Source organism: Rattus norvegicus, chromosome 1, assembly GCF_036323735.1.
Source record: "Rattus norvegicus strain BN/NHsdMcwi chromosome 1, GRCr8, whole genome shotgun sequence".
Lineage (NCBI taxonomy): Eukaryota > Metazoa > Chordata > Mammalia > Rodentia > Muridae > Rattus > Rattus norvegicus.
Window position 1 is genome coordinate 74,066,640 of NC_086019.1, and position 15,891 is coordinate 74,082,530.

At 38.4% G+C, this 15,891-nt stretch overlaps 1 protein-coding gene across 3 annotated transcripts in view; it reads right to left on the reverse strand.

Moving 5' to 3' along the window:
* Positions 1–15,160, reverse strand: part of Vom2r26 (vomeronasal 2 receptor, 26) — a 37,389-nt gene extending 22,229 nt beyond the window's left edge. The window contains exons 1-3 of one of the 3 annotated variants that reach the window (XM_039103657.2): positions 13,580–15,160; positions 10,676–10,917; positions 1,318–2,132 (exon numbers count right to left, since the gene is read on the reverse strand). In XM_039103657.2, coding sequence (XP_038959585.1) covers positions 1,318–2,132; positions 10,676–10,917; positions 13,580–13,776 — 1,254 coding nt within the window. In that variant the 5' untranslated portion in view covers positions 13,777–15,160. Of the gene's footprint in view, positions 1–1,317; positions 2,133–10,625; positions 10,918–13,579 lie in introns of all 3 variants that reach the window. The other 2 variants (XM_017588877.3, NM_001099471.1) reach the window with 2 other exon arrangements.
* Positions 15,161–15,891: the final 731 nt, after the last annotated feature.

The window sequence follows — 15,891 nt, forward strand, 5'->3', positions numbered from 1 at the left end:
ATGAAAGAGATCACAAGAATAATTGGATATATGAAATTATCATAGTATTCCAAGAATTTCAGTTCTCTCAAAGAAGACTACTAAACACAAGCAGATAAAAATATAGAAACAAGCAGAGATATGCAACACACACACACACACACACACACACACACATGCATTAACGGGGAGAGGGGGTCCCATCTTTTCCAAGTCACACATATAATATAGCTATATACTCTATATACTTATTTACACACAAATATACATACATGTTTATATACATAAGTAAACGTTCAGAAAAAAAGACATACATATGCACTCAACTAAAAACACAGATATGAAATCACACAAACTAACTGCACTGGCACACATACAAACATACACAAACACATACAGAAAGACAGAGAGAGAGAGAGAGAGAGAGAGAGAGAGAGAGAGAGAGCGCAACACACTGGGAGAGGTATACAATAATACCAGCCCAGAATGATAATGACACACAGAAAATTTATACTCACACCTATTGACAAAAAGGAAGTCAAATACCAAGCAAAGCACAAAAAAGGGAGACACATATATAGAAAAGCAGATACCAATATGTATAAACACATACAAACACCCAAGAACTCAAGAAATACAAACAATGGTAGACAAAGATAAATACTCTGACAAATTCACAATTTAAAAACCTACAAACATAAATCACACATACAAAAGAAATACGTACATAGAAAAAATTGTTGCTCACTTCCACAGTCATACAGAGAGATAAACATGTAAGTACAAAGCCACACAAATATAAACATAGATGAAGAGAAAGAGTAACACATATACGAGTGCATAGTGAGAAAGATAAATTCACACATATAAACATATTTATATAGATGGAACTGAATACCAACACTATTTCTTCCTTAATTACTCTCAGAAAACAAAGTAAGTTAATCAGAGCCTACACTGGGGGCAGAATCACTGGAATACCCTAGTGAAAACCATTCCTTCAAATGATTTCCATATAATTGACAAATATAAATAAAAACTCATCATAGAGAAAATTCATGAGGAAGTACTCTTTATATCAAATTTTGAAGGGTTATGCTGAAGGATATTTGGGTGCTCTGTATGACACCACAAATTTTCATTGATAAATTATGTCTTCTTTTTCTATATGTGTTCACATTTATTATAGTCACTAGATTTTGTTCTTCTTTAGGAAAAATGTTCAGAAACCTATGTATTTTGGAAAATATTTCCTATTTCATCTAGAGTGATCATCTAAGAGATTTTAAATAACTATGCAATTGAAGACATCAAACATCATCCAATAGAAGTTCTCACCTTCAAGCAGTGAGAACTGGCTCCTTTCTCATTGTCTATTGCCTGATTATCAACCTGTTGCAGATTCAACTCATGAAATGCATGGGCCATTGCATACACAGCATTATATATATTATAACTGTCATCACTAAAGGCCATGTCAAACTTCTGTTCCAATAGCCATTCCAATGAGGCACCGGATGTATAGTTCTCCAGTATTTCACAGTTAGATGCTGAACCTTCATAGTTTAAGTACTTCCAGTCTGGCATTACTTGACATAAATCTGTGCTTCTGAGTTGATACCATGTCTGTACCAAATTATTAAAGCCAGAAATTTCACCATGGTGGTGTTGAAATGTAAAAGTCCCATAGAATGTGTCATGAGTTAAATCTCTATTACTGGTAGGGAAATTCCACTGTTTTGTGGTGACCCATATTCTGTGTTTAACTGGAGATTCCCATATTCTGAAGTTCAACTCAGTAATACTGTTTCCCTCCCCATAAATGATAATAACACTTGTGGATGACATCACAATTTGGTCGTAGTACATTTCAACTTTATGATGGAATAATAATTCAGAGAATGATATCATGCTCACAAAGGCAAAGCAAATTTTTTTGCTTTCACTCACTTTTTTCAACTCTGAGAGAAATCGATTGCCTTGATCCTCATCTGAGATGAAAAGCCCAACCCAGTTCCAGTTGAAATAAAGTATGAAGGAGACAATTGCCAATGCTAGTGATGTGTCCTTTGGTGCCATCTGATAGAGATAGGGAAATTGTTCATTATCATTCAAGGTAGAATGAAAAGGTCCATAGGTAAGCTGAAGGAACTGAAACACAGAGAGAATCATGAGGTGTAGTGCACTTAAAAACTTGCAATCATATCTACCTACAAAGGGTGACTTTTCTTCTTATCTCTTATTCAAATGAGAAAATGTGGAAGCCTGGCACATTCACTTGTAATTGGAACAGCAAACATAGCTGTATGACAAAGACATCACAAAACTTTTTCACATTTTATAATAACTGCCTTTCTGTCTTTCAGTTTTAGTCCTCAAATCTGTGTTTTGGATGTTTGTAGGGATTTTAATATATTTACTGCTTGGGGTTATTTGACTAATTGTTTATAAGAAAGACAATGCCTTAATCCAAAAATGCTTCTCCTAAGATTTAACAGTAAAGCCATATGCATAATACTGCTATAGGATTTAGGAAAAAATATTCTTATCTTGCCCTACAATAAGATATTCCTTGTACACTAGAGCTTGTGACTCACATAAAGATTCCAGGGGTCTCCTACTTAGAATAAGGCTCCAAAATACTCTAGGAATATCTGCTTCTGTGACTCTTCAGGAAACAGATAATTAGAACAAAGTAGAATTTAAAATGTAAACAAGATTTGAAATATAAATTAAAAAAATCCAAAAAATGTAAACAAGATTTGACAGTGTAAATATGTTAGCAGCAGATCATATTAAAAACTCATCCTGGGGGCGGCACAGGTCTTCCTGGTTGCTGCCGCTGCAGAGAGCCCCTGGGCAGAACCCCACGAGCGAACCTGAGCCTCGGGACCACAGGTAAGAACAAATTTTCTGCTGCAAGAAAGCTGCCTGGTGAGCTTGGGACACAGAAGCAGAATTTCTCTAGGACCGGGCACATTCTGTGTTTACCGAGAGTCCCACACCCGCAGATCCCGGCCCGCAGCAGCTCTCTGCTCCCAGACTTGGTGAGAGAGAGACCCAACCGCCTGGTCAGCTGGGCACTCCTGAGGCTGCAGAGCGGAAGAGACCACCAACACTGCTCACCCCTGCCCACATCCCTGGCCCAAGAGGAAACTGTATAAGGCCTCTGGGCTCCAGTGGGGGAGGGCCCAGGAGCGGCAGGACCCCTGCCTGAGACACCGCCAGAACCTGAAAGGAACAGACCGGAACCTGAAAGAAACAGACCAGATAAACAGTTCTCTGCACCCAAATCCCGTGGGAGTGAGAGCTAAACCTTCAGAGAGGCAGACAAGCCTGGGAAACCAGAAGAGACTGCTCCCTGCACACACATCTCGGACGCCAGAGGAAAAAGCCAAAGACCATCTGGAACCCTGGTGCACTGAAGCTCCCGGAAGGGGCGGCACAGGTCTTCCTGGTTGCTGCCGCTGCAGAGAGCCCCTGGGCAGCACCCCACGAGCGAACTTGAGCCTCAGGACCACAGGTAAGACCAACTTTTCTGCTGCAAGAAAGCTGCCTGGTGAACTCAAGACACAGGCCCACAGGAACAGCTGAAGACCTGTAGAGAGGAAAAACTACACGCCCGAAAGCAGAACACTCTGTCCCAATAACTGACTGAAAGAGAGGAAAACAGGTCTACAGCACTCCTGACACACAGGCTTATAGGACAGTCTAGCCACTGTCAGAAATAGCAGAACAAAGTAACACTAGAGATAATCTGATGGCGAGAGGCAAGCGCAGGAAACCAAGCAACAGAAACCAAGACAACATGGCACCATCGGAGCCCAATTCTCCCATCAAAACAAACATGGAATATCCAAACACACCAGAAAAGCAAGATCTAGTTTCAAAATCATTTTTGATCATGATGCTGGAGGACTTCAAGAAAGACATGAAGAACTCCCTTAGAGAACAAGTAGAAGCCTACAGAGAGGAATCGCAAAAATGCCTGAAAGAATCGCAAAAATCCCTGAAAGAATTCCAGGAAAACATAAATAAACAAGTAGAAGCCCATAGAGAGGAGACACAAAAATCCCTGAAAGAAGTCCAGGAAAACATAAATAAACAAGTAGAAGCCCATAGAGAGGAGACACAAAAATCCCTGAAAGAATTCCAGGAAAACACAATCAAACAGTTGAAGGAATTAAAAATGGAAATAGAAGCAATCAAGAAAGAACACATGGAAACAACCCTGGATATAGAAAACCAAACGAAGAGACAAGGAGCTGTAGATACACGCTTCACCAACAGAATACAAGAGATGGAAGAGAGAATCTCAGGAGCAGAAGATTCCATAGAAATCATTGACTCAACTGTCAAAGATAATGTAAAGGAGAAAAAGCTACTGGTCCAAAACATACAGGAAATCCAGGACTCAATGAGAAGATCAAACCTAAGGATAGTAGGTATAGAAGAGAGTGAAGACTCCCAGCTCAGAGGACCAGTAAATATCTTCAACAAAATCATAGAAGAAAACTTCCCTAACCTAAGAAAAGATACCCATAGGCATACAAGAAGCCTACAGAACTCCAAATAGATTGGACCAGAAAAGAAACACCTCCCATCACATAATAGTCAAAACACCAAACGCACAAAATAAAGAAAGAATATTAAAAGCAGTAAGGGAAAAAGGTCAAGTAACATATAAAGGCAGACCTATCAGAATCACACCAGACTTCTCGCCAGAAACTATGAAGGCCAGAAGATCCTGGACTGATGTCATACAGACCCTAAGAGAACACAAATGCCAGCCCAGGTTACTGTATCCTGCAAAACTCTCAATTAACATTGATGGAGAAACCAAGATATTCCATGACAAAACCAAATTTACACAATATCTTTCTACAAATCCAGCACTACAAAGGATAATAAATGGTAAAGACCAACATAAGGAGGCAAGCTATACCCTACAAGAAGCAAGAAACTAATCGTCTTGGCAACAAAACAAAGAGAATGACAGCACACAAACATAACCTCACATCCAAATATGAATATAACGGGAAACAATAATCACTATTCCTTAATATCTCTCAATATCAATGGCATCAACTCCCCAATAAAAAGACATAGATTAACAAACTGGATACACAACGAGGACCCTGCATTCTGCTGCCTACAGGAAACACACCTCAGAGACAAAGACAGACACTACCTCAGAGTGAAAGGCTAGAAAACAACTTTCCAAGCAAATGGTCAGAAGAAGGAAGCTGGAGTAGCCATTCTAATATCAAATAAAATCAATTTCCAACTAAAAGTCATCAAAAAAGATAAGGAAGGACACTTCATATTCATCAAAGGAAAAATACACCAAGATGAACTCTCAATCCTAAATATCTATGCCCCAAATACAAGGGCACCTACATACGTAAAAGAAACCTTACTAAAGCTCAAAACACACATTGCACCTCACACAATAATAGTGGGAGATTTCAACACCCCACTCTCATCAATGGACAGATCATGGAAACAAAAATTAAACAGTGATGTCGACAGACTAAGAGAAGTCATGAGCCAAATGGACTTAACGAATATATAGAACATTTTATCCTAAAGCAAAAGGATATACCTTCTTCTCAGCTCCTCATGGTACTTTCTCCAAAATTGACCATATAATTGGTCAAAAAACGGGCCTCAACAGGTACAGAAAGATAGAAATAATCCCATGTGTGCTATCAGACCACCAAGGCCTAAAGCTGGTCTTCAATAACAATAAGGGAAGAACGCCCACATATACGTGGAAATTGAACAATGCTCTACTCAATGATAACCTGGTCAAGGAAGAAATAAAGAAAGAAATTAAAAACTTTTTAGAATTTAATGAAAATGAAGGTACAACATACCCAAACTTATGGGACACAATGAAAGCTGTGCTAAGAGGAAAACTCATAGCGCTGAGTGCCTGCAGAAAGAAACAGGAAAGAGCATATGTCAGCAGCTTGACAGCACACCTAAAAGCTCTAGAACAAAAAGAAGCAAATACACCCAGGAGGAGTAGAAGGCAGGAAATAATCAAACTCAGAGCTGAAATCAACCAAGTAGAAACAAAAAGGACCATAGAAAGAATCAACAGAACCAAAAGTTGGTTCTTTGAGAAAATCAACAAGATAGATAAACCCTTAGCCAGACTAACGAGAGGACACAGAGAGTGCGTCCAAATTAACAAAATCAGAAATGAAAAGGGAGACATAACTACAGATTCAGAGGAAATTCAAAAAATCATCAGATCTTACTATAAAAACCTATATTCAACAAAACTTGAAAATCTTCAGGAAATTGACAATTTCCTAGACAGATACCAGGTATCAAAGTTAAATCAGGAACAGATAAACCAGTTAAACAACCCCATAACTCCTAAGGAAATAGAAGCAGTCATTAAAGGTCTCCCAACCAAAAAGAGCCCAGGTCCAGACGGGTTTAGTGCAGAATTCTATCAAACCTTCATAGAAGACCTCATACCAATATTATCCAAACTATTCCACAAAATTGAAACAGATGGAGCACTACCGAATTCCTTCTGCGAAGCCACAATTACTCTTATACCTAAACCACACAAAGACATAACAAAGAAAGAGAACTTCAGACCAATTTCCCTTATGAATATCGACGCAAAAATACTCAATAAAATTCTGGCAAACCGAATTCAAGAGCACATCAAAACAATCATCCACCATGACCAAGTAGGCTTCATCCCAGGCATGCAGGGATGGTTTAATATACGGAAAACCATCAACGTGATGCATTATATAAACAAACTGAAAGAACAGAACCACATGATCATTTCATTAGATGCTGAGAAAGCATTTGACAAAATTCAACACCCCTTCATGATAAAAGTCCTGGAAAGAATAGGAATTCAAGGCCCATACCTAAACATAGTAAAAGCCATATACAGTAAACCAGTTGCTAACATTAAACTAAATGGAGAGAAACTTGAAGCAATCCCACTAAAATCAGGGACTAGACAAGGCTGTCCACTCTCTCCCTACTTATTCAATATAGTTCTTGAAGTTCTAGCCAGAGCAATCAGACAACAAAAGGAGATCAAGGGGATACAGATCAGAAAAGAAGAGGTCTAAATATCACTATTTGCAGATGACATGATAGTATATTTAAGTGATCCCAAAAGTTCCACCAGAGAACTACTAATGCTGATAAACAACTTCAGCAAAGTGGCTGGGTATAAAATTAACTCAAATAAATCAGTTGCCTTCCTCTATACAAAAGAGAAACAAGCCGAGAAAGAAATTAGGGAAACGACACCCTTCATAATAGACCCAAATAATATAAAGTACCTCGGTGTGACTTTAACCAAGCAAGTAAAAGATCTGTACAATAAGAACTTCAAGACACTGAGGAAAGAAATTGAAGAAGACCTCAGAAGATGGAAAGATCTCCCATGCTCATGGATTGGCAGGATTAATATAGTAAAAATGGACATTTTACCAAAAGCAATCTACAGATTCAATGCAATCCCCATCAAAATACCAATCCAATTCTTCAAAGAGTTAGACAGAACAATTTGCAAATTCATCTGGAATAACAAAAAACCCAGGATAGCTAAAGCTATCCTCAACAATAAAAGGACTTCAGGGGGAATCACTATCCCTGAACTCAAGCAGTATTACAGAGCAATAGTGATAAAAACTGCATGGTATTGGTACAGAGACAGACAGATAGACCAATGGAATAGAATTGAAGACCCAGAAATGAACCCACACACCTATGGTCACTTGATTTTTGACAAAGGAGCCAAAACCATCCAATGGAAAAAAGATAGCATTTTCAGCAAATGGTGCTGGTTCAACTGGAGGGCAACATGTAGAAGAATGCAGATCGATCCATGCTTATCACCCTGTACAAAGCTTAAGTCCAAGTGGATCAAGGACATCCACATCAAACCAGACACACTCAAACTAATAGAAGAAAACCTAGGGAAGCATCTGGAACACATAGGCACTGGAAAAAATTTCCTGAACAAAACACCAATGGCTTATGCTCTAAGATCAAGAATCAACAAATGGGATCTCATAAAACTGCAAAGCCTCTGTAAGGCAAAGGACACTGTGGTTAGGACAAAATGGCAACCAACAGATTGGGAAAAGATCTTTACCAATCCTACAACAGATAGAGGCCTTATATCCAAAATATACAAAGAACTCAAGAAGTTAGACCGCAGGGAAACAAATAACCCTATTAAAAAATGGGGTTCAGAGCTAAACAAAGAATTCACAGCTTGAGGAATGCCGAATGGCTGAGAAACACCTAAAGAAATGTTCAACATCTTTAGTCATAAGGGAAATGCAAATCAAAACAACCCTGAGATTTCACCTCACACCAGTGAGAATGGCTAAGATCAAAAACTCAGGTGACAGCAGATGCTGGCGAGGATGTGGAGAAAGAGGAACACTCCTCCATTGTTGGTGGGATTGCAGACTGGTAAAACCATTCTGGAAATCAGTCTGGAGGTTCCTCAGAAAATTAGACATTGAACTGCCTGAGGATCCAGCTATACCTCTCTTGGGCATATACCCAAAAGATGCCTCAACATATAAAAGAGACACGTGCTCCACTATGTTCATCGCAGCCTTATTTATAATAGCCAGAAGCTGGAAAGAACCCAGATGCCCTTCAACAGAGGAATGGATACAGAAAATGTGGTACATCCACACAATGGAATATTACTCAGCTATCAAAAACAACAAGTTTATGAAATTCGTAGGCAAATGGTTGGAACTGGAAAATATCATCCTGAGTGAGCTAACCCAATCACAGAAAGACATACATGGTATGCACTCATTGATAAGTGGCTATTAGCCCAAATGCTTGAATTACCCTAGATCCCTAGAACAAACGAAACTCAAGACGGATGATCAAAATGTGAATGCTTCACTCCTTCTTTAAATGAGGAAAAAGAATACCCTTGGCAGGGAAGGGAGAGGCAAAGATTAAAACAGAGACTGAAGGAACATCCATTTAGAGCCTGCCCCACATGTGGCCCATACATATACAGCCACCCAATTAGACAAGATGGATGAAGCAAAGAAGTGCAGACCGACAGGAGCCGGATGTAGATCGCTCCTGCAAGACACAGCCAGAATACAGCAAATACAGAGGCGAATGCCAGCAGCAAACCACTGAACTGAGAATAGGTCCCCCGTTGAAGGAATCAGAGAAAGAACTGGAAGAGCTTGAAGGGGCTCGAGACCCCAAAAGTACAACAATGTCAAGCAACCAGAGCTTCCAGGGACTAAGCCACTACCTAAAGACTATACATGGACTGACCCTGGACTCTGACCCCATAGGTAGCAATGAATATCCTAGTAAGAGCACCAGTGGAAGGGGAAGCCCTGGGTCCTGCTAAGACTGAACCCCCAGTGAATTAGTCTATGGGGGGGGGGCGGCAATGGGGGGATGGTTGGGAGGGGAACACCCATAAGGAAGTGGAGGGGGGAGGGGGATGTTTGCCCGGAAACCGGGAAAGGGAATAACACTCGAAATGTATATAAGAAATACTCAAGTTAATAAAAAAATAAAAAAATAAAAAAAAAATAAAAAAAAAACTCATCCTACTAAATACTCAGGCAATTATGGAGCAAGATGTATAGGGCCCAAAATTTGTACCTTTTGAAGAAACTATACAGAAACAAATTTATATTGGATGGAGTTATCTCCTCCATGCAAAGTGTCTTATGATTATAGAAAAATCATCATGTGGAAAAATATGAAAAACAAGGTGTCAGAATCCCATAACCACTCTTTCTTAGAAAGCTTCACTTGTTAAGGTCCATTCTTGTATTTTATGATGAGGAAACAAAAGAAAAACAAGATAAGACATACCAATACATTCCATAAAATATGGCATAATAATTATATTATTAAAGAAAATTATTTGTAATAACTATAGCAGTATGTTGCTGAAATTTTTGCCAGAAGGTCTAATGACAATTGTCACACTCATTGCTAGTAAAATGGCGAACTCCACAGACGGGGTTGCAGGTTTTCATCCTATCTTATGCCACTAAAATGTCATGAGCTACCAGAACAAGAATGATCCATCTGTCATGCTTTTGTAAAAATATTCCAGATACTTAAAAGTTGAACTAGAGATAAAATGTTTGCAAAATATAATTCTGTGTTATATCACAGTTTATCACTGATGACTAAACTTATAACACTACCATGTTGGTAAATGATAACTCTGTAATTTCACATTTTACCAATGATAATCTAAACTTATGACCAAGAGGAGAATAACACATATCAGGAAACACAAATATGTTCTAATTTTTGGTACAACATGAATCAATCTCTGCTTATTTAAATTTGTATAAATAAGTACTCTGAATGCCAGTCTACAAGGCTGCAAGAGTCTCTATCACCATATCAGAATCAATTCTTCATGGTATCCTCTATTCCTCCTTTATGGAATCTGTCAACTTCTGGAGGTGGCCCCTAGCAGAAGGCCTATCATGTTTCTAGTTAGCAGATGCTTTGGAACTACATAGATTGTCATAAGCATAAATCCAACCTCATCCATCAAGTTTTGTAATATCTATCAAAGTCCCCCAAAGTAACATGATGTTAAGAATTCCTGACCTATAACTCACACGTGGAGATGAGAAGATGTCCAGTTTTGTCAAAAAAAGTAACGATGTTCCCCAATGCGGTCCTGTAAGCAGAAATGTACACTTGGTCTCTTCCTTACAGAAATAATTAGGAATAGGCTTCTCAAATTCTTCGTGAAATAAATAGGGTGTAGGTGTTACAGTTTTTCCATCACAATAGCCAAAAGAGTATTTTATAATCAAAGACATATTTGGTAAAAGATCAGGATTCCTGTTGATTTCATCTATTGAAAAGGCCAATGTCAAAGCATATTTGTGGTTTTTAGCTGTTTTTCTGTAAAAGAGTACAGTGTTGTTTTATAAACAGATGGATATGCATGATCATTTGTGCTGAATAGAAGCATTATTCTATACTGGGAGTTTCTGCATCTGGCCTCTAAAGAGGGAACAAATGGCTTTTGTTGTGAGATTAGATTGACATGAGAACCTGGAAAATAGTAAACACTTTAAAAGTTCATGACAGTGTGTCTCCCATAAATAAGATATGGTATTGACCTCATACACAGTGAATATTTCCATATGTGTTTTTAGTCCCTCATCAGAAGGTAAAGCTAAAACCTCAGATATTGACAAAGAGTAATTCTGATAATTTCTTCATTTTGAAATTATTGAGCAATATAAAAATACATGTTATGAGACCCATTGAGTTCACCATATTTTCTTGTGAAGTTAACTGAATTGGTTAAGGATGATTTATCATAATTTATCAGTGCATAATAATTTTTCTGCGGCAAGCTTTGGTACTGTATTACAATCACTTATATTTAGTGGTCAATATTCTTACCATGTTCCCTCATATCTCTCCTCATCTTGTTAATTTTTCTTTCAATCTTTACCTGAAAGAAAATCTTTTCTAAAGATTCACTTTTAAGTAAATTAAAATATCAAACATGCATTGGTTAAATGATACAAGTCTATGCATATGTTTGCAAGTATTTGAGCAAAGGTTATTTAGGTCATAAGACAAGTGTTTTATAAGATATGTTGCTGTAGACTGTCCTCCCTTCAAATGTGCAGGTATACACTTGTGCCAGGTACTAATACACTAATGCAGAGAGTAGGGGCTTGTTCCAACACCCAAGTATCAGTTACCTACTTTCTATTAGAAAGAAATGTGAAATATTCACTCTGGGTACTTCTCAGCATTATAAATTAATTTCTAGGAAACACCAATGATAACCTTTCCAATTACACTAAAACAACACTAGCATCCTACTGAGAACTAGGAAAATAAGGAGACTGCAGTGATATTTATATGACCCAGTATTATACATTTGTAAAATAGAAGAAAAATCTTTGGGGTATAAATTATAAAGAAAATGTTCATTTTTAAAATAAAAGTAGGCAACAACTTTTATTTAAATGAAATAAATATTTTCTTTATATTTATGAAAAGAATATCTTCTGTCTCGTCCTTGTCATTTCATATAACTGGTCAATAAACACTAAACATACACCTACATATTTAATAATTACATTTGATGTAAATACTAACAGGTTTTCAACAAAAACTGTACCACTCTGATGCTTTTACTCTTCAATCTATAAAATAGGCCATTTTAGAATATTCTTTATTACCACACACACACACAAAATCTCAATTGAAATTTACTAATGCACAAAAGAAATTTGAGAATACACTTCATGCAATGCTCAAACTACTTCCTACAACTAAACTTCAGGACACATCAGTTAATTAAGATGGCTGTGTAGTCTAGTAGTTTAATAGGCTGTGTTTTTAAACAACTATAAGCAATCCACAAAAATGGGTATTGATACCACATTGGAAACATGTGAATCTATATTTACTGAAAAATTTCCCACAAGATATAAACATCATAAAAAGATCAGAGATTAACCAAATTAGACATGAAAAAGGAGACATGTGTCTTAATGAAAAAACTTAATAGACAACTCCTGTACCCCTGTTATCAAGTGTTCCACCTTTCCTACAACACAACTGTCACACGTTCCAGTGACAAGGGATGTAACTAGTCACCACTGTTATTGATAGCCTCACCATTCAAAGAATGTAAACATATTATTTGATTCCATATGTTCCAAATATGTTTTACTCTAAAACAAGAGTGCTGAACTGAACTTTATTAAAAAAAAAAAAAAGAAGCCCTTGGTCCTGCCAAGACTGAACCCCCAGTGAACGTGATTGTTGGGAGGAAGGCGGTAATGGGGGGGAAGGTGGGGAGGGGAACAAAAAAAGCCAGTGATTGTACATGAATAGTGTGAAGCACAAAGCCACAGTTCTTTTGGATTTTATCTTTTAAAATACTTGAATGTCTTGTCCTCTAATGACATGAATATTCCTTGCTCATAAACATAAAAAATCCATCTAGACATCATATGATATATGAATTTCTGAGTGTAAAGAACTTCTTTCCAAACTTGATGAAGTTTTAGAAGGCAAGAAGTGAGCACATGCAATGAATTTGAGAGAATAAGTTTGTATGTATGTAAAATTCTTGACAAGTGTATGTGCCATGAATAATATAGAACCTGCATATGCTCCAGGAGCAACACATCAATAAAAAAACTGTCAGTAAAATTTATGATCATTTATTTGCATATTCTTGATATAAAACACAATGAACTATTATGAGATCAATTTTAATAAGTCATCACTTTTTAGAGTGCAATATAAACTGTTATTAGGAAGGTTTTATGGATACAATCAAAATTGATAGTAATTTATTCCTCAGTTTCCAGGATTTAAGTTGGAGGTCACCTGGAAGAAAACCAAAACCATCACTGAATTAATTAAAAGAAGAGAATAGAATTGAATCTGTAAACGAATTAATTGTTTCTTGGTATTCACAAATAGCACTGGAACAGAAGACACTACGATTAGACTAATCTTCATCTTCAGAGCACTCAAGAAATATTCAAGTTGTCATTTACATTGATAATACAAATGCACTTACAGGACATTCAGAGTCTGGTTGAAATAATCTTTCTCCATAGGTATCTGAACTGCTTCAAGAATGAAGGAACAAGTTGACTGCAAATCTCCATCTTTGACTTCATCCAAATTTATTCTCAAAAAGCACCTGGGATCAATGACATTTGCCATGAGAAGTGGAATGTTGATGAGGAAGAACACCACCATAAAAATGAACATATTTTTCCTGCCTTAAACCTGGGCAGTGTTGATTGTGAAGTGCCATGAACGACAAATTACTACCAGCTTTTATTTCTCTGGGCAAAGGAGAAGATTATTGCATATTCATGATGCCTTATTTTGAAGACTGTTTCTGAGCTCTGGAGGAAACTTAAATGCTTTCTTTCCTGGGGCTCTGCAACTGGTGTTCACAGTCCATGTAATAAACATGGGTAGGAAAATACTTAGGAGGATAATTCATTCCCAGGATCCAGGATATTGCTCATGTGTGTGAATGCCTACAAGGAAGCCCATTTGTTCAAATTTGGCCCTTAGAATGTGTCAACAAGCTGATTATGTTAACACAGCTAGAAATTATGTCAGTAGATTGTTTCAGTTAATTCACAGTGAGACATCCAGTAGTAATACAATCGGAGCTACTGGGGACACATAGGACATTGTATTACAAAGTCCAAGTCAGGGAGAGGCACTCGTGTTTATAATCACTGAAAAACATGGACCATGTACAATATGGACTATGTCACACCAGTGTAATGAACAGATTATCTAAATAAGGCCCATGGTTGCATTGACTTGAGAGTCAATAAACTGATCAAAGCAAAAATATAATTATTCCAGCTCTATCCAAAATTATACAGTCCTTGACAAATCCAGAGTTAATGTACATGATAAAGATTGAGTTTTAAATGTTCAACAAGATCCAGAGAAAATGCCATGCTCTGTTCTTCCTTTTTTCTTCCTTTTCTTTTTTGGTTATTTTATTTATTTACATTTATTCCCCTTCCCAGTTTCTCCTCCACAACCCCTCTGTTCTGGCACCCTCTCTCTGTCTCTATGAGGCTGCTCCCCTACAATCCCACTCACTCCCACTTAGCACCTTAGCATTCCCCTACCGTGGGTCATCGATTCTCCATAGGACCAAGGGGCTCCTCTTCTAGTAATGATAGGTAAAGCAGTCATCTGCTAGATACCCAGCTGGAACCATGCATCTTCCCATGTGTACTCTTTTGTTGGTGGTTTTGTAATTCCAAGCATTCAATACGACTGAGAAAGTAATCTTAATATTTGAATTCCAAATCATGATCTTCCTCTCTGACCCTCACTTTGGTTTCAATTTAACAACTTGTGCTGACACATCTATCTTGTATCATCTTTGTTGTCATACACTGGTTTTGCTCTTTTTATACTGCAGTAGTGACTATGAAGGAAGGAATGTTTAGAAATATCTTCACCCTAACCAATGAGTTGCCTATTGCTCTGCTTTCTTTCAATCTGTATCCACTGAAAGAAGTTCATGAGTGTACAATGTTCAGTAAACTCTCTGATGGTCAATGTTGATTCTAGAATGCAAACAAGAATAAATGGGTAGAATGATTTTATTAAAAAAAAAAGTTTACAAATTGGAACACAGTGTTGCTTCACATTCGCAGTCAGTATTTGCTTCTAAGATACTAAGAAAATGGCCCACGGATCCCGGCCCGCAGCAGCTCTCTGCTTCCAGACCCCGTGGGAAAGAGGCCTCACCGCCTGCTCAGGTGGGCACTCCTGAGGCTGCAGAGCAGAAGAGACCACCAACACTGCCCACCCCTGCCCACATCCCTGGCCCAAGAGGAAACTGTATAAGGCCTCTGGGCTCCCGTGGGGGAGGGCCCAGGAGCGGCAGGACCCCTGCCTGAGACACCGCCAGAACCTGAAGGAAACAGACCAGATAAACAGTTCTCTGCACCCAAATCCCGTGGGAGGGAGAGCTAAACCTTCAGAGAGGCAGACAAGCCTGGGAAACCAGAAGAGACTGCTCTCTGTACATACATCTCGGACGCCAGAGGAAAACACCAAAGGCCATCTGGAACCCTGGTGCACTGAAGCTCCCGGAAGGGGCAGCACAGGTCTTCCTGGTTGCTGCCACCGCAGAGAGCCCGTGGGCAGCACCCCTCGAGCAAACTTGAGCCTCGGGACCACAGGTAAGACCAACTTGTCTGCTGCAAGAAAGCTGCCTGATGAAATCGGGACACACAGAGGCAGAATTCCTCTAGGACCGGGCATGTCCTGTGTTTACCGGAAGTCCCACACCCGCGGATCCCGGCCCTCAGCAGCTCTCTGCTCCCAGACCCCGTG